Genomic DNA, 27,898 nt, shown 5'->3' with positions numbered 1-27,898 from the left:
AGTCCCGTGTCAATGACGTCATATTCTATAAATATACGATGACAACAGTTTCCACCGTATTTATAAACATGTGAATGCTGTGTATGTCAATTCAATTATTGTCGCCCTGCAGCTCAGTCGTGCTCGTTCCCTTCAAGTTAGCTCTTCAGCGTCGTTGGGGTGTCAGGATTATTCGCACTTGCGAGACATACGACTCTGAGTCTGATTAACTTAAAGACTGCTCCACAACCAATTTGCGAGAGTCTAGCTATAGTATAGTTACCATGAATATAAGCGTTGATCAAGTGGCACAGCCAGAACTGGCTAATCATGATTCGTCCGTCTTGGATTTGGCGTTTGCAATGGACTGTACCGGCAGTATGGGAAGCTATATCGCCACAGCGCAACAGGTTGGTGGTTTATCACATTGGCATTCGATCACAGTGAAGTATACGTTTTCATACAAGGCTCATCAATATTAATATGCTGCCGCAGTTCGATCCGTACAGCCCCTCAATTTTACCCCTTGGAACTACATCTGCAGCTATCTGTCACTCTTTGCCATGCACCCATATTCATTCTGTCATACTCATGCATGCTAGTCACAGTAAGAGGAGACCGAGATTTGAATTTTTCAATTTTGTACAATTTGTGAAGCATAGCATGAATTCTGAGTGTATTTCACCTTCACCACCTCACCGGAAAAATGGATCTGACCATGCACACTGTCGCACGGTCCGCGGGTTTGTATTTTGATTTCGCACCTTCCCTTTCCTCTTAACAGAAAACGAGCTGCCACATTCAGTTGAATTGTAAGTTCTTGTTGTGCAATCACAAAATCACAGAAATTCATAAAGTGGTAGACGCAATGATTACAATGGTTGAGTCCGGGTAAAGCGACTTTAATAGGGTCGGGGCACCAGATCCGCATGTATCGGGATGTCGATAGAATACCACCATTTGATCGCTATGTCTACACCCGATACAACGCCCACCTCACACTGTCAGTGGACGACAGGACACTTGGGCAAAACTCTTGCAGCCTATGCGCCTATAGCAGCTATCGTTTCAAGTGGGGGTCACCTTGGGTGACACACAGTTACTGAGTTGTAGGCATGATCCCTAGTTGCCCCACCGTCACCGCAAACGCGACGCTGCGAATATCGACGGCTTTATGAAGAGCCTGCTGGCTGGAAAGAGGGTGGGGTATGGCAGGATGATACGTATACACTCGCTTCTGAATAAGAACAAAGCAAGCAGGAAGACATGTAATGTTTTGATGCGTGCATAGCAGCAAAAGTGTTGAATCAGCTATTCTAAAAATAGCACAAGAATAATTGCATCTTGACTTCCCTGTCGTGGCTTTGCCAACGTAAGCAATATGACTCAGACGTGTGGAATCTCAGTGATTGCTGATTGGTGTGAAATTTACGTCTTCGCGTTTTGTAAACCTCTAGCCTAGCCTCGCACAGCATGCAAAGAAACTGCCAATATGACTTTTTTCCTACGATGGGGCACGGGATTTATTGTATAAGTATATTGGTCAAAGATGGCTTAAAATTACGGTAGACTATACGCCTCTTGGACAGATTTTCGGACTCAAACTTTTACAATTTTTTTTTACCACTTGTGGAGGTTCATTTTAAAGCTCTTGGAGTACGAAAACTTTTCACTGTCTTAGTTTTTCGAAAATCTTAAATTTTATTTTTGTCCATACAGATAACACAGGGACAGCGGCCATTTCAAATTTCAAATATCAGTAAATATTGGATAATTTGTTCCTCTGCTACCAAAATTTGCACGGTGACCCCCGATTTTTATTCTTGATTTCAAAAGAGCATGGTTGAACTATTCCTTGATGAAATTTTAAGCTTAAGTTTAGGTCTTTTACTTTTGAGGTGCATACTACCTTAACTAAAACACTATGCATTTGCCACGTAATGTCTTTACGGAAAATACGAACATGAGACCACACAGAAAGAGATGAAATTTAATATATGGTAAGGCAACATATTTGCCTCAAAATTGAAAGTTCAAATTTCTGATCAGAATGCCCTCAAGGCATCATTAAACCACCCTCTCTCTCATGATCAATTTTGGATCATTGTGCAACATTTAGCAAAGAATGAAAAATTTGCCAATGTTTTGACATCAAAAATCAGTTGCTATACCCACAGTGTGTGGATGGACTGATACTCTTGTTAAACTTTTTGGGGAAAAATAAATGCATAATTTTCAAAAAACACTATGTTGTGAAAAATTCATTTGCTCTACATATTTGTGATACAGTAATCACACTGGGAAAGTACTGTACATTTGAACCTGAATATCTGAGTGTCTCTGACTACATGCATAGTACTATAGTGACTATAATTGAAATTTGTTATTTTACATGACAGCAGCTGCCGGGTTTCGGTATTACTGCCTATCATAATTAGATATTTACTTATCTTATTAATGATTATTAATTATTCTGCAGAGTATACGTAAAATTGTTGAAGAGATTGTTTCAAAGGAGAAATCTGACATCCACCTGGCACTTGTTGAATATCGTGACCATCCACCACAGGACAGTACTTTTGTGACAAGAGTTCATGATTTCACTGGATCTGTGAGCTCTATGAAGTCATGGCTGGATGCAGCCAATGCAACTGGGGGTAGGTCAAAGGTCACTTTGGTTCATTCATTCTGGCAGCAGCTAGGTAGGAAGGTTGCACCTGATTGGCAGATTGCCATTATTAACAGCAACTTAAGGAGTCTGAAAGTTGGGCTGTTCCCTACCTGATTGGCTGTTTAGAAATAATTCAGTAAGAATAATGAGTTTCAGCCAACGAATCAGCTAAAAGCTTTCAAGGTGCTGCACAAACCCCAATTTATTCAGTTGAACTGATGAGATGATTTCAGTCTGTGCTTTGTTGCATGTCTAATTCTAATGTCAGATCATGCAGGATTATATCTTGTGTTGTAAATACATCATACACCATGGTGTCATAAACCAGATCTTTCCTGTTAATAATAATGGTACTTGATAAAATATATGTACATCAACATCAAAGGACATTTTTTCATATTTCCTTGCTTTTTTAAAATACATTACCACAGTACATATAAAATCCAGTAGACCAAATACACTCGTATTCATTTAGACAATTACCTTATCAGCCATTATAAGGTAGTGTCAAAAGACAAGAAATCAAATGCTGTGGCAAATTGTAACTTGACATGTCTAAAGTTGACTTATTGTCGATAGACATGCTTTCATCATAGTGTGGATCACAATTCCAGGTTTGTTACTAAATATAGCTGCCGACTTCGGACTACGCTGCCTAAAATTCGGACAAATTTTGTTGTTGAATGCACGGCTGTTGATGCAGTTTGTAGTTTGAGCCATAAATTCAAACAAATTAGTGTGGCTTTTAGTACCCATTGTAACACTAGCAGGTTGTAATTTCATCATTTATGCGTAAAATACGGACAAATATTTATTTATGCATATCAATGAGAGAAAAATGATGTCATTTGCGATCAGCACTATTCAAATTCAACATTTGTCGAACCACAGGTATGCATGGACTTTCCGTTTCCAAATTTTTCATCAATTTTTCTCTGAAAGATTCCACGACTCAACCATTTGAATGTAGTGGCACTATAGCTATTGTGGTAAAAAATCTTTGTACCATTTCGTATCAGGAGTTCAATAGTTCATAGTTGCATCCACTACTTCTGAATGTTCTGCATGTACGAACAGCTATGACACTAGGAAGTTCGACCTGTCACATAACATGTATCTCCCATGGATAATATCAACAGGTGGTGATGCACCAGAAGCTGTTGCAGATGCTTTACATCAAGTTCTGAAACTCAGCTGGCGAGACGAAGCAACAAAGATCTGTGTTTTCATTGCGGACGCTCCTCCACATGGACTGGCTACAAGTGGCGATGGATTCCCTAAAGGTATAGAAAATTAGCAATGAAATTAAGCAAAGTCAATTTTTGTCCCCTTTATAAATAAACCCCAGTCAGTTTTTTTTCAGATTTTTTCCAAAATTTTGATTAAAAAATGTAGCCAATGAAATGTGATGTCCATTTGGTCCAAAATTATCAAAAATATTACAGAAAAATTCATAAAATTGGTAAAATGTTGCACTTAAATTTTGGCAGGAAAAATTGCAGCACTAATGGTCTCAATAATAGCAGATGAAATGAAAGAAAGAACATCTCTGAATTGAACACAGCTTGAAATGATAAGGTCCAACAAATTGTAATAGATTAAGTTATACACAGTGAATCCTTATAGTGTGACAGCCTCATCATATTTATGAAAACATTTTGTTGCAACTTTGACAAATTTTTTAAACTATCAGCAACTATCCTCCAAGAATGAAAATAATTGATATTGGTAATTTGATACTCTCCATGTTATGATTTAAACTTAGTATATAAATATATATGTTGAAATTGCTGAGCACACATTGTTGACAATATTTGTTCAAGTTTCTCTAGCAGTTTCCAATATTGTTAAGTGAGATGCCAGATTTGATAAAAGGCTTATTGTCAAAAATCAGTAATATTACAGATTTATAGTTTTGCCTTCTTTCTGCTACAGGATGTCCTGATGGTATAGATCCTATACATGTGACCACCCAATTGGCTGAGAAAGGTGTCACAATGTACATGGTAGGATGTGAACCAAGCATAACACCTTACAAAGATTTCTTCATGGCAATTGCTCACATGACTGGTGGACAATATGTACCACTCAGGAATGCTGCATTGTTGGCCAAGGTCATCATCGGAGGAGCCCAAGAAGAAATATCCCTTCAAAGACTCATGGAAGAGGTCAACCAGGAAGTTATGGAGGAATACCGGGTATCTGGAGGTGTCGTAGATGAAGATGCAATGACCAAAGCTGTTTCTGAAAAGTTGAAGAAAAAAGGTAACATACAGATTCAGACTGTCATGATTTGAGATTTCTGCACTCCGATTCTTGCTAAATGTACCAGTTTCCGTACAAATCAAAAGTGAACAGAAAATAAACAAATAATCATATACATTATAATTGGCCACCATTGCCGATGCAGAAAACTGGAATAATAAGACTTTTTCACATGTGTTTTGGTGAGAAATATTAAATGTCCTCATCATTTTGGTTATGGATCATCAGCAGCTTGCAAGGGTCGTTAGTTTGAGCAAAGCCTCCCACTAACTAACCCGTGCAAGAATCGCCTGCTATTGGGGGAGCTTCAAACTCTGATGGACCAATCACAGGGCCGGTTACACATAAACAGAGAAATCTAAGATAGGCTAGCCAACTGCCAAGTTAGACTCGCTCAAAGTCTGCCAGCATATCGATATCAAAACATTATTAATTGGAGAAATATACTTCAGCAGACTGTTGCGTTAGTGGTTGGCTGTCACATAGATCATGGGGTGAATGTGATGGTCACGCTTGGCCAGTCAGTACCGTAACCTGCTGCCAAGAAAAGCACGGTGACTTGGGGGCTAAGTCTACTGTCGAGTGTGTAACTGCAACCCAGGTCCAAGAGATTAATGAGTTTATCGATCATCCTAGAGACTCTTGTTGATGTATGTTGCTGACAAGGAAACACAACGTAATCTCAGACTGGCAACATGTTCCTGCATAATGCTTAGTAGGGATACAACTACAACTGTTTTGTTTGGACTGGTAACACAAAGTGATTGATAGCACAAAGATTTACTTCCAGTTCTACTTATAACAAAAACATTGTTGCTGTTTAAAATTGAGCTTATACTGCTTTCTTTTGAGTGTCAGTAATAGCTTTTAACAGAAAGAAGTCACTAATATGGATATCACTAATCTTGAACAGATTAAGTAGCTGGTAGTAAGCAGTTACGTGATTGGCTATTTAGAGTCATATACAACTCAGTGGTGGCGCTTTAAAAACAAGATCTAATGACTTGTTCCACCAAGGTCTGAGTTTGAGGCGCATCAAGGTGCCCAGACAATTAAGATACCTTGGTGAGCGAAGATGCTTATAACCACCAAGCCTCGAAATAAATTACAGGGGATTGAGGACATGAATGTTCATGTCTTAATAAAAATAGGGAGTTCATTGCAACCAACAGTTCACTTGCTCAGACAATTATAAATGGCTCATTTATTATGCTTTGATCCCTGGGAACTCTTTCTTGTGAATTAGAGTGCTACAGTCCTTTTTTATTACTTGCTAGTGATTTTGTCTTAACATAAAAGTATATTTTTTATTTCAGGAGCAAAATCTCATCAGTTGAAAATGAACAGTTATGCACTGGGAGGCCCTACAACATCCGCTGTCAGACTTGCAAGCAAATCTAGCATGGCTGAAGTCAAAGAAGATTATGTTACAAATATAGCACCAACAGCGCCAAGGTGGGTACCAAGTTCAAAATTGAACATGTCTACACATACAATTTGATGTCATATAATTTTGAATGAACAAATGATAAAAAAATTATCATAATTGGCCATACTATGGTTGATGCAAAAATTTGAAAACATCTTTAAACGGTGGGTACAAAATTTACGTTAAACTGAACATGTGTATGCTCAGAATTTGAAAATTTGTATTTGTTGGGATGCCATTTATAATCAATCAAAAGAAACATGCTTCCTTAAATAATGTCAGATCATTGTATATGACCTTGATATTCTCCTTAGGCCAAACAAGAAAAATTTTCCTGTTCCAATAACCCGACCTACACTATTTTTTACCTGCCGACCCTAAACTTTTTAGAGCTACGTAAACACGGAAGTAAAAAAAGAAAGAAAAAACATAAAATCACTTGTTTGTTCCTTGGCATTTGATTTTTGCTTGAACGAGGATGTCTTTAATGTTTTTTTCCCTTTTTTAGGTATGATACATTTTTCTTGAAATGTTATGGCCAGTGTTTGACAGCCCTGAACCAGTGAAAAAAGAATATTTGAAAATAAAAATATTTTGGAAAAAAATATTCCCGCCGACCTACCTACCCTATTTTTGAAAACCATGTTATGGGAACAGCACAATTTATTTTTTTTGGCCTTAGCTGCATGGTTAAAATTTGATTGCATTGACAGATTTCCATCAAATGAGTACTAGTAACTTGTAAAAATTGGCTTTGTGTAGAAATTGTAGTACATGACGTGTAAAGTGGATTGATTTTTAAATCACCAAATTCAGGTTGAAAATGTTCAAAATAGGCCGATTGTTAATGATGTCATTGTTTGCTCATTAATATGCAAACAAATAGTTGTCTGCTAATTTAGATTATATTTTTCCAAATTAGCACATGCAAGAATGATGAAAATGCAATCAATAGTCAACTGGTAGTGTTACAACGAACACAGGAAAAGGCATATACCAGTTCAGAGTACAAGCTGTAACCACGGTCCCTCTGGACTGTGCTGCAACAAAATCCATGCATGGAACTCTGACAAAATTTGTACATTGTATTTCAAGCAGCAATGTTCAATGTCATGTGCGTGCAGTTATATTTTGTGACAAACCTATAACAGTGCACAGTACTAATGTAATAGGAAATTTTGATAAGAATCCACAATTTAGAGAAAATGTCGCGTCACAATTTTCAAAAATATTAAGTCATATTCACAATGTGCTTGTGGATTTTATATTTTCACAGCTCACTACCAATGGCCACATGTGCAATGTCTGCACCAATGGGCATGAGTTACACAAGGTCTGCATCAAAAAAGAAGAAAAAAGCTAAATCCCCAGGGTTCTTTGGCAGACTGATGGGATCTGGCAGCACAGCATCTACGGATGAACTCTTTTATCCTGTGAGGATGAAGCGCATGCTGCACCTGTAGCAGAGTTAGAAGATTGTGAACTTAGAAATGCAAGCTTTGATGCCATGGCGATGCCGGCACCTGAACCACAAGGAGAAGATGTCTATGAAGTCGAAGAAGACCAGGAAATCACCATGAGTCAAGCACATAGGATGGTAAAGAAATCCATCGCTCAAAATAAATTGCAATCAAAATTAATGTAGAAATATTTAATTTTCACCGACAGCATCTTAGGAGTTATAGATTTGAATCCAAAGAGAAAGCCCATAAAAGAGTTCTACTGTCGACTCATAAGTAGTTTATAGAGTCAGTATATTTGTGATGATATCCACACCAAGACAATATTTTTTTAAACTTTATGTCAAAGGTTACTCAAAGCATTTTATATATGATTCACAAAATAGAGCAACAGACGTTTTGATGAGCTTTTCACAGTGGTTATATAAAGCATAGATTTTGCACTGTAACTATGCCTTTTGGTAGCATTATTACACCCAAATGCAGCTTAGATGTTGCCACATTTGTCTGTACCTTGAATTTCTGCACAAGTCTCCTTACATGAATATTCCTAAGTGCAACAAATACCATGTCAAATATTCAGAGAATACCTAGATCGGAGTAGACTCCACCAGTACATGTACCTGGCACCTTAATGCTTTTACCGCTATGGTGTGGCCTAAACCAATATTGTTATCAACGATGATCGTGGATTTAGGTCAACAGATGAATGCATTTACAGAAAAGACGAGATTCTGATTATAGTGGTAAAGCTATGATGTAGAAAGCACACAAAATTAACATATTGTATCATATAGCTTTTGCTTATTACACTTTTCAATGCAGTTCTCGGCGTACTCACACATACATGTATGTGAATTGACAAGAAGGTATTGTCTTTAATGAGAGGCTATTATGATATAGACCGTAGAGAAATGATTATGGTAACAATAATTTCTGAAAATTCTAAAGTTAAAGTGCCTTAGATAGAGTACATTGCTGATAGTGTAGCATATTTTGGTAGTGCTTTGCATAATATGACATCATTTAAATAAATGTTTGTGATATTTCCATATTCACTACTTTTGGCTGAATAACCCAAGAACACCTTTGATTTCACTTTGCTTGTACATATTTTCAATTTGTGAGACAAAGATATAAAAATGTCAATGTGAAAATAATTGTAATTTCAATGTGTAAATGATTTTCTTGTCCTTGCCTCTGTTAAAAGTGTTCCTTGTTTAAATGTGTGATATTCTACATGTGCTTTAGTGTTCGACTGATGGCAACCAGTTCAGGTACACAGCCTTTTTTGCTGCAGTTTTGTGGATAAATCATCCTATTGTCTGTGTACAGAACCACTGTGCTCCTAAAAGTACTGCATACGCCAAGAAGACGGTCATTTATGCATTCCCAGGAATTGTATTATACTTTTAACCGAAAGATTTACAAAATCGATCTCACATAAAGGTACCTTAACAATTTGTATTTATACATACAAAAAGATGTACATGTAAGTAATATGCAATGAAATCTAAATGAATTAGCATTTACAAAATGAAATATTGTCTGTGATGTATTATGTTCTTTAGAGATAAAATTTATTTTTACTAAGTATGATTTTATTTGACCTACTGTATTTAAAACAAGAGGAATTCCCTAGAATTCTGCCCATTTTGTCATTATACATGTAAAAGGCATGTTTGTTGGTTGAAATAGTTGTTGGCATATATTCTATATTTAAATGTCAAATTTTATTATGATATTCATGCTGTAAGATAGCGTGAATGCATCTCTTGAGGCAACAACTTTAACAATGACTTGGTGTTTCAGCAGCAACTCAAAGTGGAAATCTAAATGCCTCAAAATTCAAGTTTTTTTTATGTTTGCAAACTTTAGAGAAATGTCCCTCGTGTGTGAAATTTTGGCAAATTCAATGTTGATACATTAGCACTAACAGCATTTTACAGTTTGAGGTACAGTTTTCTGATGTATTTTGCAGCCAAAAATTATTTTTACCTGCTTTAGTGTGGACACCAATAGTCCTGATTAGTACTGGATACCAGTGAATTTCAATGTGGTATAATGTATCAGACATTTGTGTCACACATGAAAGAGGCATACAGAAATTATTATATGTACATATTGTGGCATTGTAAAATGCATATGTTATACTGTATATATACGTGTACATTCAGGCTGAACATTATATACTTAACATAATCATTGTTGACTTCAAATAATACAGCTGGGAAGCTACACATACATGTACATGCATACCCACACATAAAAACATACATACAGTACGCATACATACACACATGTATGTACATACATAAGTATACATATATGCATGCACACACAGATTTATACATACCTACCTACCTTTGTATACATACATGCATACATGGTACATACATACATACATACATACATACGTACATGCATACATGGTACATACATACATACATACATACATACATACATACATACATATAAGGCTGCAATGTTGCTGTTCCATATGTATTTTTGCCGCAGCCAATTATAACTTACATTTTCATCTGAGAATAATATCTTGTTCTCCCAAGCATTACATCAGTCTTTCTAAAAGAAACCAAGGAAAAATGTTCTTTGCTTGCAAACCTTTGTGCAAAGGTCAGGGATATACATTTTAAGCATGTTGACCTTGCAAAAATTCATCAATCGTTCTGAACATTTTTGTCACATAATACACACTATCAGCTTTGAAAATCATGACTGCCACTACAGTGACAGGAAGAATGATTTATAATAGTTAAATACATGTCAGGAGTTTTTATAGATTTGAGGTGTAATTTTCTTAAAAACTATTTTAGTAAAACTCAATATTTGTGTACATCCATAGTTTTTCAAAACAGTGTCACTGAGATTAATAAAAGTTTCTACAAAATATCAGAAGCTAACATTACTTTGTGCCATGCTTAGTGTGTCCTTCTGTTATCTAGCAAACTGTGATGAAGAGTCTTGCATATATTTATTATCTATCTATCGATTTACTAATTATTTGTTGCATCTGGCTTGTGAAACAGAGCAGTACGTAGGAGCAGCAATAAACAACTGATACTACTGAAGAGCAATAAAAAAAAACAGCTTATCAAAATAAATACAGTAAACATAAAACAATTTCCAACCACCACTATTAATAAGTTATTATTTAGTGAAAAGGACAACTAATTGTTGTATGTAAATTTGATGGATTCACTTGGCCAAAAATCGCCGATTGCACAGTCCATTGTCAAACTAAGAACAATTTCTGTCAATGGGACACTCATTGTGCCGCTGTCTTTTCAAACAATATCCAGGTTACTGTTATCAAATACATTAAGAGTAGAATGTAATTGATCTTTCTGCATTCAATGTCTTTCCTTTATACTTGTTATTCAGGATTTGATCTTTTGATGAAAATAATTTGTTCTTTGTTTTTTATTGCGTACTGAACATGCTCATATTAGCTGCCTTTTATTGCGGTGTGCAGTCTACAGTGAGCACACATGCTCATGTGCTCAACTTATAAAGGGTTGCATAATATGGAAATGCATGAACTTGATATTGTAATTTTGTCACTTTCTTTTCATTTTCTCAAAAGATTTGTCAGTAAAGCCATTTGAAGAGTAGTGTAACCATCATGCTCAATTTTAAATAAAGTTTATTTACTGCCTTACAAAAGAACCTGAGAAAAATTGCCGCCTCTTCTGTTGTTTTTCTGTGTGCTTTATATTTAGCACACATTTAGTACAGCTTATGGGAAGTCGACAGCATCTGTATGTCTGTCTGTCTGTTTGTTTGTGTGTGTGTATGTATGTATATATGTGTAGATATATGTTCGTCCACATCAAAAACTGAACGCTGCATCACCTACCATCGTAGTATTTGGTGTACAGGTGCATCCAGGGGTGGAGATGTGAATTTGTTCAAATGAACATGTCAGTGTCACAAATATGCAAATGAGATAAAAAAAGGAAAATCCTGCATATCGCTAAAACTCTATAACCACAGGTCAGATTTGGTTGAAACTTGGTATGCATTTATGTATGGTTTTTATTGTGACTTGAGTTACATTTGTTCGGTTGTGGTGAAATTTTTATAGTTGTACTTTTGGGGCAATTTTCCCCATATTTGGTCAATAAATCTTCTCTGAAACTGCTCATCCCATTGCTTTGAAACTTAGTATGTATGATCCTAGGGTTGGCCTCTGTCAGACTGTTCAAATTGTGGTGAAATGTTCATATTTGTATTTTGGGGGGCAATTTGTCCCATTTGGTCAAAAAATAATTTTCTTTCAAAGTTCTCAGTTGTTGGATTGCCTTGAAACTTGATAAGCTTGATCCTTGGATTGACCTCTGTCAGATTTGGTAAAATTGTGGAGAAATTTTAATATTTGTATTTTGTATTTTAGGTAAAAAAATCATTTTCTCTGAATTAACTGTTCTGATTGCTTTGAAACTTGGTATGCATATACCTAGGGGCAACCCTAGTCGAGTGTCTTCAAATTGTGGTGAAATTTTCGTATTTTGCATTTTTGGTCAATGTTCCCCATTTTCAGTCAAAAAATCATTTTCTCCTAAATCACTTGTTCAATTGCTTTGAAACTTTGCATGCATGTTCCAAGGGCTAAACTTTATTGAGTACATACAAATTGTGAAAAAAACATGCAATATTGTATGTTTGTGACAATTTTTGCCGAATTTGGTCAAAATATGCCAAATATCGCATTCTTGAAGTCTCTGGTGGTATTGCAAAAACATGAGAACTGCTGAACACTGCACCATTTTTGGTATTTGATGTGTTGGATTACTTTGAATGAAGTTATTATTGGCAAAAAGTACGCAAAAAAAAATTAATGAGCCACAGAAATGTAAACTTTCTGAAAATGTCTGTAACTGTGAGTCAGAATTTTACATGTTTGTGATATTTTTACAGAAAGACAACCAAAGACCTCTGAGCCAATAATAAGCAGTTTTCTTAAATATAGTTAAATATTTATAAATATTGTTGATGAATTACCAAATATTATTTACATTAATATCATGCAGTACAATATTACAAAAGGACATCTTTACTTTGGTATGGTAGATTGTATCACTAATTTTGATGTACCAGACTGCATTTTGTTGTACAGTATATGTGTGTGTCCATTGCAACAGTTGCCAACCATTAAATACTTCGCCTTCGTATTTGATCAACTATGCATCAGAATGTGTTCAATTGCACTTGACATTATGATTATTACAAGCGTAGAGGCCCATAGAAGCTATTAAATGTTGTATGTACACTCACTCTGGTGTGCCACATCGAACATAATGTGAGCCAAGTGTCATTGGCACTATGTTTTCAACTATGTCAGTGGTTACATGTGAACACTTTCATTCCGCTGTCATCATTCCACTCCTTTCTCTAGACATTTGTAAAGGAACGACTTATAAATCTACGCTTAAGGAAATGAAAGTGCTTCTGTCTTACATGTAATGTGTAACAATATTTCTATTTTTGCATGGTCATCCATCTTACAAGTGAACAAGCATACATTTAGACTTTTCATACAACAATACTCGTGAGTGGAAAAAAATATGAATTGAAAGCGTTTACCAGATGAAAGGTTATTCATTTGCTTTTTTAAGAGCCAAAAATCATTCAATCATATTATTCAATCTTCATTATCTTTTTATCTTGTATTTCGGATTTTGAATATTTGATTGTGAACTTGTCTGAGAGTCTGAATTCATGTACATAGCAACTTCTTTCAAAGTTGGCGTAATATATACACATCAATTGGATAAAGAAGTTGGACATTCATATAAAAATAATCATGGCTATAATACTGTTTGAAAAGAAATTCGATGCCATGATTATATCACCGATAACAATTACCCTCACGGAAATGTTGCAATTTTATTGCGTTCCCTGTTAGAAAATGTTGACAGAGTGTTCTGAGAAATATACAATTGGTGCATCTATTGTATTCTGCTCGGGGATCTGTCAAGCGCCATTACTCCGTCATGCTTCAGCCGATTTGTTTCAAACATAAGACGAGAATAATAAACTATGACGTACGCATGACTGCCTTTTCAGAAACTTTATAATCCAGTACGTCTGCAGGTGGCCATTTTGTCACAAATTACTGTGTTACTATAATATTCACGGGTATGTCGACTGATTCAGTGCAACGTTGATGTGCGGACACTGTACAATATATATATTTATATTAACGTCGATTTGTTTAGGGATATGAGCAAATTAGGTTCCATGGCCGTTCGCATCTACTCATGCCATGACCTCATGTTCGTTCTATAAATATCCTTCAACCAAAGTTACAGTATAAACAATGCATGTGTTCATGCGATATGCGTCTGTACATGTTAACCGTATCGTTCGTCACCCAGAAGTGCGTTTCTACTCACTTCTTCAACACTTTGAGGAGTGCCACAAATTTCCGCAACGTTGTGCCAGACATATCACTCTCGGAGTCTACGCAAGAAAGCTCTCTAGCGTTGACTGCTGTCGCGAAAATTTGAAAAAGGTAGCCATGAATATCAGCCGCTTGGATTTGGTGTTTGCAATGGACTGTACCGGCAGTATGGGAAGCTATATCGCTACAGTGCAACAGGTTGGTATGGGGCTATCTGACAGGAAATGTTTAGCTTTTCACAAGTTTGTTACTGTGCAGACAACCTTGACTTGTGAAAAAAAGAAAAGAATCTGTTTAACCATGTAAAGTCGTGCGTGTTTTCATCGAGTATTTGTAATTTTACATGCACAGCACCTTCCATTCCCAAGTAAATAAAGAAACGACATCAACAGTGAGCTGGCATGTTCGACACATAAAATTCACGAGGGGCAAAAATGGGGGGGGGGTTGTTAAAATGACATTATATTGTCGTGTTGACTTTCACCACTTTACCTCCATGCTTTCACTAAGTGTTTATTTTTTAGTGTTTGGACTATCAGACCTTCCAACTCTTTTCTGATCTATCTCTTGGAAGGGGTGGCGCTCATTTTGAAGCCCTTTGACTGTGAGGAGAACTGTCACTGTATTAGTTTTTTTTTTAATTTAAAATCTCATTTTCTCCATACATAACACAGGGATGGCGGCCATATTGACTTTCAAATATCGGTAAATCTGGCGTAATTTGTTTCTCTCGTACCAAATTTGCTTTTATGTTTATTCTTCATTTTGAAAGAGAACTGTGAAAAGATTTCTTGAGGAAAATTTGATAATCCAGGTGACGATTCGCCTTTTAGCTTTTATACAACTATGCCTAGGGCTTGCCAATTACCGGTAGTATATCAGAAAGGTCCATTCCCCGTAGATGATATACCCGTGATTCTTAAATCATCAATACAAACTTCGAAGTAATCTTAAAGTTTCAACTTGCAATAGCCCCGCCCCTTTTCAGAAATTGTGAGAACAAAACAGGAGGGTGAGAATTTAAGATACACATACTGGCCTCGAAACTGAAAGTTAAACTTTTACCCTTATATCATGCCACTTTATTTGTGGCGAAAATGCAGCGATCTGATCGGTCGAGGCGTGATATAACCGTGGTATATTCGCGAAATACCACGGTTGGCACACATGTGAGCTTTCGACAAAAGCAAAAATCCATTTTTGATGTTCCATGTTTTTCAATATACTGTCATGATATATTAGCAATAAATCACACCCAGCGACGGTGTTACTTAAAATCTCGTGGTATACCGTCGCTTGAGTGTCTTTATTGTTTAAATAACCTCCAATTATCATTGTACAGGGCATACGTGATATTGTTCAAGTGATTGTTGCAAGGGAAAGATCTGATATTCGTCTGGCACTTGTTGAATATCGTGATCATCTACCTCAGGACGATACTTTTGTGACAAGAGTTCATGATTTCGAAAGATCCGTCAGCTTAATGGACGTCATGGCTGAATGCAGCCACAGAGTAACATAGACACAGAGTCGCAACGCTTGCATGCCTTTTGTTCCATGGTCGTCTCGGTAGACTATTGGCTTTTCATATTAAAATGAGCTCCAAAGGTGTTAAACTTTTTGGAGGCTTTGTTTGTGGTTGATAATTACACGAGATTATGCGAAAAATACGACGAGATGGCATCGTACAGCCAGTCGCGTAGCAACCATAGTTACTTTGTGAGCTCTCAGGCCAGAAACTCTGCTTCACGCCAATCAAAACATAACACGCCAGCAGTTTCATAAACATGTCCTTCCTTGACGCACGTGTAAAATAGGGTATGACTGACCGTAAACCATTGAGTAAAACCAGAAAGTATCGATAAAAGACTTTCAAATTTGGTTCAAACACACTCATTATATATTCATAAAAATATGAGAGGAATTTTTAAAACGGTAAAACTCATTTTCCTGAAGCTCAAAACACTCCCGTTTTCGCCAGCACGTCAATTCTGCTCAGCACCACACGACAACAACAACTCAAACTTTGCCGAACATACTTTCGCTTAACAATTGGCGAAAATCCGAAAATTACCGAAGGATTCATGGTCGGCACTCTTCGGAAAAGAGAGGCGAAAGCAACCTGAGGCGAGGCGAACACGGATGGGTTACGTAACCGCTTCACGCCTTAAAGCCGCACTTTTCAATCCCAGGTTTTCGCATTAGTGGAGTTCTCCTCCCAGTCAAACGCTTGGCCAGTACGATGTTTGATTTCTATAACATTGATTACACAAACTGATCTCAACCTTTTGTCACATTTGGCTAATCCTGCAAACAGAGTTTATGCAAGCTTTTGATTGACGGTCGGTTCAAATCGCCAACGGTCATTGATTCCCCACCACAAACGCTTGAATTTCCTAAAAAATTGTCTTCCAGTCGCGTAGAGAGCTTTAATAGACAGGTTTAGTTACACGTAATAGGCCAAACCCGGAATTCGAATCGACCACGGTACAAACAAAGCCATGTGCGCAAACGCGCTTAGACGTACGTGTATTTCCATACGCGTTGGTACACATGTGGGTTTGTTTGTACCGGCATCACGTGATTATTTGGGCGTACTGAGTCTGTAGAACGCATCGCGTCCTTTTTATTCCGGAGTAGAACCATTACGTTCGATCAGTACGCGTAGCGTCTTTGTCACGTGATAACCAGACGTCGCGTACGTGTAGCACAGACGTTCCGAACGGGAAACAACACTTCTACACGTAGTCATAATTACGTGTAGTATTTTTGAGGTTTTCTCAATGATTTCCACGAATTTAGACAAGCAAACTCAAAAGCTATCATTGTAAATTAGCAAACATCTTTGATATCAGAATATTTCGTAGAGTTTTCAACTGTACAAGGAGTACTTGCCATAATGTCCTTACATGAACGAAATGTTGTAGGCCCTAGTCGCATTCCACTTTCTGTCTGACGCCTACCGAAATGAATGCTCTAAACCACATAAATAACTGTATCAAAGAAAATCGGCCGGTACAACGAGCTACTACAAGAGTGGTTCTCACGTATCGAAATTCATGTTTCTTAAAAATTACACGAATTTCGCATGTTTCTGAGAAAAAAATTATGCGGCAAAATAATCGGGAACGCACAACTAAACCTCTCTATTCACACGTGAGCACGGATACGCGTACGCCACTGCGCGCTGTCATACGTACACGTAATAACGTGTAACTAAACCTCTCTATTAGTTACACGTAATTACGTGTACGTCTGACGGCGCGCAGTGGCGTACGCGTATCCGTGCTCACGTGTGAATAGAGAGGTTTAGTTGTGCGTTCCTGATTATTTTGCTGCATATTTTTCTCAGAAACATGCGAAATTCGTGTAATTTTTAAGAAACATGAATTTCGATACGTGAGGACCACTCTTATAGAAGCTCGTTCTACCCTCAAACTACCTTAAATTGGCCGATTGTCTTTGATACAGTTATTTATGTGGTTTAGAGAATTCTTCTTTGAGCCGTCAGACAAAAAGTGGAATGCGACTACAAACTTTCGTTCATGTAAGGAAATTATGGCAAGTACTCCTTGTACAGTTGCAAACTCTACGAAATATTCTGATATCAAAGATGTTTGCTAATTTACAATGATACCTTTTGAGTTTGCTTGTCTAAATTCGTGGAAATCATTGAGAAAATCTCAAAAATACTACACGTAATTATGACTACGTGTAGAAGTGTTGTTTGACGCTCGGAACGTCTGTGCTACACGTACGCGACGTCCGGTTATCACGTGACAAAGACGCTACAGTGCGGACGCAGATATGCGATTTTTCCGTTGTTGCTAAGCATGCTTATGCCAAATTCCATCGTTGCCAAGGGGTCCTGGCGTGCGCTTCAGAGCAACATCAGACTGACTGGGTGACATTTCAGGTAGGTGGAGCTCACCAAATTTTCGTTTAATTTCGCAAAGTAAGTTTGAGATCGAATATTTTAAGTAATCTTATTTTAAGAATACTGGTCTCCGATCAAAATTGAATGTTCATACAGTAATCCTCCTCTAAATAATGTAAATATGCCCAAAGAAAATTGACATTGCTGACGATAGTGGATTGCATCGTTAGGAGAAAGTTGTCAGTATTATGTCCTGCTTTCTGATGTTAACATTTCCGTCTCACGGCCTTATCTTGAACAATTTTGGTAATTTCCGTGACAGTTTATGTATAGGAATAGATTTTGTGAATATCGCTTCTGGAGGAGGTCATTTGACAGTACGATAGCGTATGAAATGCAGACACCTGAAAACCGGAAGTACATTAACTTTCCAGGCGATATATTAATTCGTTCACAATATTCATATTTAGTATCACGGTCGTTTAATCCAGTTATTTGTTAGGGAAGCATTAAGTTGACAACCTTCTGTCGCTTAATTAATGTATTATCATGCAGAATAGCTATAACCGTCGCGGTATTTCAAAAACAATACCATGCAAGTTACCCTCGAGCCACAGTCACTTGCTGTTCGATATACGGCGATGGCCGCTTTGGTATGCATTAGAAACATAGAAAGTCGGGAAATGGAATAGCCGCTATACGCACGTAACAGCCGAGTCGGAGACGGATTTTCCTGACAAAAAGCTATAGTTTACTTGATAAACCAGCATCGATGGCTTCCAATACGTCTCTGAATCCATACCTGTTATAGTCTATCGTCAATAACGACCTTCTTGCATATTTGGGACGATTTCCGATTCTTCTCTCGATTTTTCTCTGAGTGTCTACAATGTGACGTAGTATTAAACATGAAAAAAAACAAAGTCCCCTCCTATGACCCGCGTCTTTAGCCATAGCAGTGACTATTTTTTAGCTTCACCAGTGTACACATTAGAGAAAATGATAGTCTAGAGGGCGATGCTGTATACTAATTAGGCTGAAGTTCATATCAAGCATATGGAGTCTATTGGGAGTTCACGTCGGATGTGCATTAAGTTTGGGAGATGAGATCCTATCAGAAACAAATGAGAGCATTTAAGTTGGACGATTCCACAGAACAGCTGATATGGAAGGATGTTTTGTGAAAATCCTGTTTTATATAACAATATCTGCTACTGATATCTGTTAATATATCATGCATGTTTATCCATTGAAGTGATAATTTTCAAAGAGTGTCATTCTTTATACAATTTACGCACTAAATTGTCCTAACAATTGACTGAGGACTTGATAAATAATCATTGACAAATACTTTTAAAACATATGTATAATAAATGATAAATTTGCTGGTTTTTAATATGCATGTATATTAATAAGTGGTGTGAACTTATTCTTTCAGATCAACACTACATGGACTGACGGCCAGTGAACGTTATGCGTGACAAGACTGAAACATTTAAATTTCTTTTTGACATGTCATTACAAAAATGATTTATTGCCATTAAAGACATTTATTACAATCTAGATTTGCTGCAATTTTATGAATTTTGGTTCAACGAAGTACAAAGATCGACAAAGATTTTAAGATTTATTAGTAATAAAGCTCTACAAGTTACATTTGCTAGAACCGAATTATTTAAGCAGTCTTTTTGAGTAATTACCTGTACAACAATTTGCCTTCAGCAATAAGAAGTTGTACAAGTGTTAGAGGTTTTAAGCAGGCTTGTTACAAATTTTATCGACAAAGCTTTTTCGACACTTTTACATGAAACCTGTCTGTGTTGTAATGTTGTTGTTATCCTGTACTCTGTCTTCTGTGTATAAGTTTTCTTTGTGTTTGACCCTTGTGAAAAGAGGCGTATACCTATCATGGCTATAGAGTTAAAATAAAGTTTATAGGGCATATTGTTGTTGTATTGTTGTAAGATACTTATTGCATCAAATTGTAAAAGATTTATAAAAAATACGTATTTTAATTTAGGTAAATCGCATAACCTCATCATTAATTAAACCTGTACTTTTAGAACAATAATTGTTAAAATAATTGAACTCAGGTATAGCCTTGAAGCTGTGATACTTGTAATTTTTTTCCCTTTCTGGCTCAATATGCAAGTGTGCATTTCAGAAAAATAAGTGACAATCAGTAATAGTTCATTTATGCTTTTTTAATAAATTCATATTGGCCACTTTAGAGATACAAGGCTTCAGTAAATCGCCTCATTTTTTCTGCTTAATTTTCTACCCTTTTATAGGGGAGATACTTTCTCTAGTGCAAAAGTTCAGGATGAGAAACGGTAAACGGTAACCGACTGGTTTTGTGTGAGGCCTAGCAGCTAGGCGATATTGCTGTGAGTGTGTGGCGGTTCGAATCCCGTTTGGGTTATAGTAAAAATTATATTTGAGAAGCGCTATAATGAGTATCGTCGCTAGAGGGCAACCTTCACGCATGCGCTTTTGCTGTTATTTTAGGGATTTGCAAGGACAACCTGTACCCGCCAGTGCTATTTTAAGCATAGACTCTCGAGAGTCTATGTTTTAAGTTAACATTTCCGTCTCACGGCCTTATCACCAAAACTGAGGGCGTAGCGTTTCAGTTGGATGTCTGTGTAAAAGGACAGTGACAAAATCAAACTTGGAGAAGAAACATGTAATGAGCATGACCGGAAAATTCAGGAGTGAATGAGTTGTATTTTCTGTCAAAACGCACGAGACAACATTTTGACTTCGCGATTTTCAACGATATGAACTAATAAGACACTAAATAATGTACGATTTGGTAAATCTAACTATTTATCTTTCAATTCGCCTAGTTATAATTAACATAAGTTGAATTCTCGATGAACTACAGGCGATATTTCTTCACAATGTGTAGCGCTACATTTAGTGTTTTTTTTGAAATTTTCGCGTTCCATACCACCCACGAAGGAAAATCGATTTTGCGCGTCTCGGGTATCTGCGTCCGCACTGTTATTGCGTGTCGATCGGCAGCAGCTTCGCGCTAACCGCTTGGCAGTCTGTCTGTCTTTTTTGCGGCCGGGGAAAACTAAAAAGTGGCATTTTCTGGAGCGTGTGCCCGCTTGTTGCCTGTTTGGTGTCCACTTACACAATGAATGCCGCCATACCTTGGCGTCCTTTTAAAGGGAGGCTCCGCCTTTAAACAATACCCGTTGCCACTCTATGTTTCTCTATGATGCAGCTAATGCAGATGGAGGTAGGCCAGAGATCATTTTAGCTTAGCTAGTTCATTCAGGTGAACTGACAACAGATGTTTGATTCTGTGTGCTACGTAGTGTCTTCGTTGGACTGTCAGGTCAACAGGATTTTAGCTCTTTTGTTATAAATTATAGCGTATATGCGATATCTTCCCTTTAAATGGCGTAGAATTAACACGATTGGAACTAATTTGGGATAATCTAATAGTGTAAGCTCATCTGATTTTCTTTTCGAGCAATACATTTGTTTTAAGAGTAATTTGTAACATTGCAACATTCAGCCATAGGGCACCGAACACTTTTGAGAAATTTGAAAAATAAAAGATCCAATTTTCCCAAATTAGTTTCAATCGTGTTAATTATATGAAGTGAGGAAGTTTTGCACATAATCATCGCACAGAGACAGGTCTGCAGTTTGAAACACGTTAGAACGGCCTATGAACAATCCAGTTTAACAAATACACACATATGTATGTTACATAATTTCGTCATTAACCACACTGAATTAGCGTCAAAACTCCGAGAGTCAAATTTTGCAAATGCTGCGGCTGATTATAACTTTGGCATGTCCAAACTTTCACCGAATATTGCAGATGGATATGCTATCAAATGGTCCCTCAAAGATCTTTTGCATATTTTTCCTTTGACAAAATACACAACGGAGTATATTTCAGACTTTATTGTGGATGTTAGGTGCCATACTAGTAAGAAATCTTCGTTAGACTTGGCTCCATTTATTGCCACGTAGAGGGCGCCGTTTTAATGACCACTTAGCATCATGAGTTCATAGCTTGACTTCATGTGTTACGTCTGAATTTTCGTTTTATGAAGAACAGCCTTGACAACGTTTATATTTCATTGCTAATACCAACAGGTGGCGATGCACCAGAAGCCGTTGCAGATGCATTAGATAAAATTCTCAAACTCAGCTGGCGGGACGAAGCTACTAAGATCTGTGTTTTTATTACGGATGCTCCTCCACATGGACTCAATGCAAAAGGAGATGGATTCCCTGAAGGTATAGCAAATTAGTGATACAAAATAAACGGTTAATACATAATGTAATTAAAGCGGGGCACTGATAGAAAACCTCTTGAAATGCAAACCCCAACAGATTGTTGTAAGCAAACTGATTCCTAATGGTGTAACAGTTAGCTAAAATTGATATTGTCCCAAACCTTTTAACACGACTCTCGGAAGTTACACTTATAAATGTGAAAAAATGATAATATGTTTTTCCCCATGTTATAATTTAAGACTGTAAACGTATATCTAGGTATTTGAATACTGGTGGAAAGTAATCACATGATTTGCTAGAATTACTTTTGGCAGTCACATATTCTCTGCATTAGATGCTGGATTTGGCGAAAGGCGTACGGTAACAATATTACAGATTTATAGTTTTTGCCTTCTTTCTGCTACAGGATGTCCTGATGGCATAGATCCTATACATGTGACCACCCAATTGGCTGAGAAAGGTGTCACAATCAATGTACATGGTAGGATGTGAACCAAGTATAACACCTTACAAAGATTTCTTCATGGCAATCGCTCACATGACTGGTGGCCAGTATGTACCACTGGAAAAGGCTGAATCGTTGGTAAATGTTATCATTGGCGGAGTACAGGAAGATATATCCCTATATACAAAGGCTAATGGAAGACGTCAACCAGTGAGTTAGGGAGAAATACCGGATATCTGGAGGTGTCGTAGATGAAGAGGCAATGACCAAATTTGTTTTTCGAAAGTTAAAAGAAAAGGGTAAAACTAGGCCTTTTTAAAGATTGTAATCAGATGTCAGCAATTGCTAAAACATTTGCAAGCTCTCTTAAAGTTGACCTGCTATGTGAATTCAAACACAAAAGGATGCAAATAAACAAATTATCAAAAACCATTCATACTTATGTAATGGGTGAATACAAAAAATGTGAACGGACAAGACTTTTCTCCCGTTCTGGGTATATTAATGTCCCATCATTTTTCTCCTTGGCATGTAAATAACAAGCCTCCACCACACAACAACAACCAACAGATGATCAGATGATAGTGACCCCTGAAATCAAATATTAATCAAGACAGGTCTCATCAGCTGACACATCCAGAGACAAAATATAATGAATACATTTACATGTACAATTACTTTAATCCCTGAACAATTTTAATATAGGCCCTAATATTATACGACTGGTGTTGTGAGCCCCGTTCTTTCATTGTCAGTAATCGTGGCTATTCTGTATTTATAATATTAGGAGCAAAAACCAAACAGTTGAAAAGGAATAGTTACCCACTGGGAGGCCCCTCAACATCTGCTGTGATACTTTCATGCAAAGCCAGTCTTTCTGAAGTCAAAGAATATTATGTTAAATATTTAGCTCCAGCAGCACCAGGGTAAGTATTGACTGTAAGTTTAACATCAAATATGAGATAGATAATTCATATAATATGCTATTAGTGCAGTTTATGATCGATGAAAAGGAACATATGCAAATTAATAAGTAAAAGTACCATGTGCAGGTACTACAGTAATGATGTGTAAAGTTAATGTTCAAATTGACCACGTTCGAATTTAAATAGGGATTTGATAGAGTTTAAGAAATTCAACATTTTGGCATTGATAATTTTTAATGTAAAAATTTTAAGTCATGTACAAAATGTATTTATGGATTTTTGGTTTTCACAGCTTCGGAACGAGGCTCTCAGCTTACGCACGCTCTGCACCAATCGGCTTGAGCTACAGAAAGTCGGCGGCAAGGTTCCTCTTTAGAGCAATTGGCTCTGACTACTGTGTAGATGAATGCTATGAAATAGAAGAAGACCAGGAAATCACTGTTGTACAAATACGGAGGATGGTGAAGAAAGCTGTTTCTCAAAATAAGCTGCCATTAAAAGAAAGCAAAAGAACAGAGAATCATTTCTGGTTTCTGGCACTTGGCAATATTAGTTCTACGACTTGGTTGTATTTATTGTTCAGTTAATATTCTTTGTTGTGTATCTTTTTCTGAATTATTTTGGTTGAAATCTGTTACCACAATATTTATCGTACCTTTCCATCAACTGTGATGTATTTGTCCTTCCTAAAAGGTCATGAATCAAACTACTCAGTAAATGTTCGATATAGTTTATTTTGCTTCTCAGAAACACAGTGAATACATGGTGTACCTTAGCACTATGTGACAATAAAAAGGTCCTGGACGATACGGCTAGTTTTCAATCGGGTTCGAACCCACAACATACGGCATCAGTCGCCTAGCGGAGAGGCCACAGAGAGAACCGCTCGGCTAAAAGAGTGATTCAATAGCCGGCTAAGTTGTTACATTTTTCTGACTGAGACCGCTCCACACGTTGTAGAGTTCGTGAACCACTCACGCACGCATGCTCACTATCACACATCATACATACAAACTTTATTGAAGCGACCTATGTCTTATTCAACTGAAACAGGGTCATCTGAAATTTTAAGGAGTGGCATACATTGAGAGTAAACATTGATGCTATGTGACTTTGATATTTTACAGTACAAGTCCAATTGTAAAATCTCATCGTTAGGAGGAAGAAATACAATACCCTTAGATATCATATCCATGGCATAGTCTTTTTGTGCATTTGAATAAACAACGTCCTTTAACACTACTGTAAATTATTTCAATAAAGAATTTCTACATTTTACTATTTGCCCTGAATTTCCTGACGTATGTGCTAAATGAACTTTAATATTACTTTTATCGTAACAAGCTGAAAAATTAAAAGCCAATGTAGAGTCCTAGATAAGTTGGAAAGACTCTAACATGAAAATATCGCAAAGATATTTGAAAACATATTAATATAGAGACATTTGAAGTAAAAATACATTGAAAATACCATGAATAAAATATTCTTCGGAGTCACTGAATTCAGATTCGAAACTGACCAATTGCTTTGAGTTAAGCTTTTTCATATGCAGAGAATATCTCATAAAAAGGAGCAATAACTGGTAGATTTAAGGCATATACTATATCCCGCCATAGCTTTTTAGGTTATCCGCTTTTATTATACAGAGTAGTGTGTTGTCTTGTTTAGTAGTATTTCTATTATGTGGTATAGTCTTTTAATTTTGTTACATAATAGTGTCATTATGTTACGGAGTTTTATGTAGTATAAGATTTTCATTTTGTTGTACAGTATTGCCATTATATTGTACAGTCATCTTTTTATTATGCGATGCATATCTTCAGAGTGTACTGTAGTTTTGACATTATGTTGCGTGAATGCACGTTGTTTTCAAATGGTGCGCCATAGTCTTTTAATGAAGTGGCAGAGTTTTGCAATTTTCTAATATATCATTGCCATAATGTTGCATGATTTGTTATCATTCCGCTAAAATGATATTTTATAATGTGGTATAGAATTGTCAAAGTATAATACTGTCTTGTTATTATGCGTTCTTGTGTTGTAATTACTTAACATAGGTTTGAAATAGTCTTGCGTGTATTTCGAATCACAACATCTATGGAGAGAGGTATTGTCCCCGGATGCACTATGGAGGTAAAGATTGTTTTACTTGCTGACCTGCAGTAGTCAATAGCTCCCTACTGTTACCCATGAAGTATGTAAACATGAAATATGTATGAAAAGATAAAATGTATGATGAACGTAAACATGGAAATCTATAACAAATTGAACTGTATGAATGCAAGAATGGTTTCATAAACATAAAATTTGTTTCTTTGAATTTACAACACATGGCTAGCCACAATGAATGTCTTGTGTGCGTTAAAATGACTCTCCATTTGAATAACAATGCAATGCATACTTGCACGTCTCTATCGTCATTTAATTCTCAATCTTTCTATCTCTGTCTCCCACTTGAACTAGCTATTCTCTGCCTCCCCCTCTGTCTCGCCTCTCTCTTTCTCTTACTCTGTTTACTCTTCTGTTATCCTCTGTAACTACTAAGCATAGTTCAAAAACCAGTGTTTCAAGTCTTTCAACCAAGTCTAGCATGTCTGTTTGTCTGTCTGTCAGCATGAACAAGCTACAACTTTTCCTGTAATTTGTACAGTATGTATAGTGCGTGAAGTTGATTTGTGTGCCCTACCAAAAACTAAAGCTTGGCTGATTACTAGACTGCTCCCTTGATGGTGACATTGCTGTCATCTTGCACATTATTTACAAGGTTTTGGTGACAAAGTGGGCATCGTAATTCAAGCTCACTTATTACGTATATCTTGTGAACTTTGGACTACCTATGCCATATGCAACAATTGGCGGAAACAATATATCTTGTGCTTACACAACTGTGTCAAGTTTCAAGTAGCCCGCTTAAGGGTGGACCATTTGATATTCGGAGGAGGGGGTGGACGATTGAGTCTATAGCATTAATTTCTTTTCTTCGCGCTTAACCCGGAATTATTTTCTTAACTATGTGAATTCTGGCATTTTTCCCACGTTCCCTCTTAGGGGATTTTTTCTCGGGCTCATATTCGCGCTGAAATGTCATTCGCTGTTCTATTTTGTTAATATACTTTTCTTCATATGGCATGACAAAACTGAATCAGGAAAGAAATTAAAAGCAGCACAAAGTTTACATGGAATTTAAGGCAATCGACATAATTTCCAGGAACTAGAAACTTGGAAAGAAAATGGCATTATCCTTTACTACAGCAAAATTACTGATGGAGACAAGAAGTCATTGAGGTCTCAATCTTTGAGAAAACCACTACCACTGTTAGTGATTAAGTTTGTTCTTGGTAGTGTTGTAGGCTACAAGCATGTGGCACAAAGTGACTAAGGCTTTGAAAGACTACAAATGCATAGAGGCATTTGATACGGTAATGAAACAATTAATCCGATTACTTGGAAGATGGGGTGTCCTCCTCGTGATACTGAAAGTTTTGGTGACTATTTTTAGTTTAGTGTTTACGTGAAGACTCAAAATAGATTAAACACAAAATGATTTCCCATCCTTACCAAGTCAACAGAGACAAGTGAATATCCAAATAGGAAAAAAAATCTATTTTTACTTAATGCAAAGAAATGCGAAGTAATGCAAAGAAACCAAAATGCAGCTTCTGCATATGTATGTACTACTGAAATGTTTGGGATTGCTAATGTTTCAAAAGTTTATGTGATACATTGGCTCAGATTCATGGCATTGGTCATTTATTTTGGAATGCAGCTTCTATTTGGAAAGATGTTCCTGTTATATGCTTTGAAAGGCAAAATAAATCATGAATTATGGATTTTGTGAAGAAATTTATAAGTAGGTCTATTAACGATAAATTGCTGCACCCTTGTCCAACCCTCGTCACATTGCACTGCAAATGTTGTACCCGAACTTGTTAGAAATTGAAGAAGAGTAGTTCTAGTAACATTCAATGTTTGTGTGAGTGCAGGAATCACTTTATGTGCAACAAATACTTTTATTTACAAGTCATGATAAGCCTTAAACATCATTTTAAAACACAACAGTGGACACACAACATCTGGTGCAGGCTATGTGGACAAGTATTCAAGATATTTCAGGTGGAGAGATGAGAAACTTTAGCAGAAGCACAACAAATAA

The 27,898-nt window shown here is 36.7% G+C and overlaps 2 protein-coding genes and 1 long non-coding RNA gene across 3 annotated transcripts in view; all 3 read left to right on the top strand.

Annotated features, from left to right (window-relative positions):
• LOC139142791 (WD and tetratricopeptide repeats protein 1-like) overlaps nt 1-27,898 on the top strand; it is a 354,040-nt gene that overhangs the window by 226,437 nt on the left and 99,705 nt on the right. The window lies entirely within an intron of this gene.
• LOC139142796 (uncharacterized) lies at nt 42-11,491 on the top strand. The gene is made up of 6 exons (XM_070712962.1): nt 42-389; nt 2,459-2,636; nt 3,790-3,933; nt 4,586-4,915; nt 6,232-6,370; nt 7,621-11,491. The coding sequence occupies exons 1-6, from the start codon at nt 264-266 to the stop codon at nt 7,805-7,807; spliced, it is 1,104 nt and encodes a 367-aa protein (XP_070569063.1). The 5' UTR covers nt 42-263; the 3' UTR covers nt 7,808-11,491.
• LOC139141502 (uncharacterized) lies at nt 14,219-25,987 on the top strand. The gene is made up of 5 exons (XR_011554203.1): nt 14,219-14,426; nt 22,231-22,374; nt 22,781-23,118; nt 23,607-23,745; nt 24,038-25,987. It is a non-coding gene; the product is annotated as an uncharacterized lncRNA (long non-coding RNA).

This window comes from Ptychodera flava, chromosome 10 (genome assembly GCF_041260155.1).
Source record: "Ptychodera flava strain L36383 chromosome 10, AS_Pfla_20210202, whole genome shotgun sequence".
NCBI classification, from domain to species: Eukaryota; Metazoa; Hemichordata; class Enteropneusta; family Ptychoderidae; genus Ptychodera; species Ptychodera flava.
Note: the sequence above shows the minus strand (reverse complement) of the source record. Positions and strands in the feature narration are given on the sequence as shown.

What these genes read in the sequence shown, in the direction of transcription:
- LOC139142796 (XM_070712962.1), top strand. Translation starts at nt 264, where the DNA reads ATGAATATAAGCGTTGATCAAGTGGCACAGCCAGAACTGGCTAATCAT. An exon ending in TGCAGCCAATGCAACTGGGG is followed by an intron (nt 2,637 to 3,789) that starts GTAGGTCAAAGG and finishes TAATATCAACAG; the next exon opens with GTGGTGATGCACCAGAAGCT. An exon ending in ATAGCACCAACAGCGCCAAG is followed by an intron (nt 6,371 to 7,620) that starts GTGGGTACCAAG and finishes ATATTTTCACAG; the next exon opens with CTCACTACCAATGGCCACAT.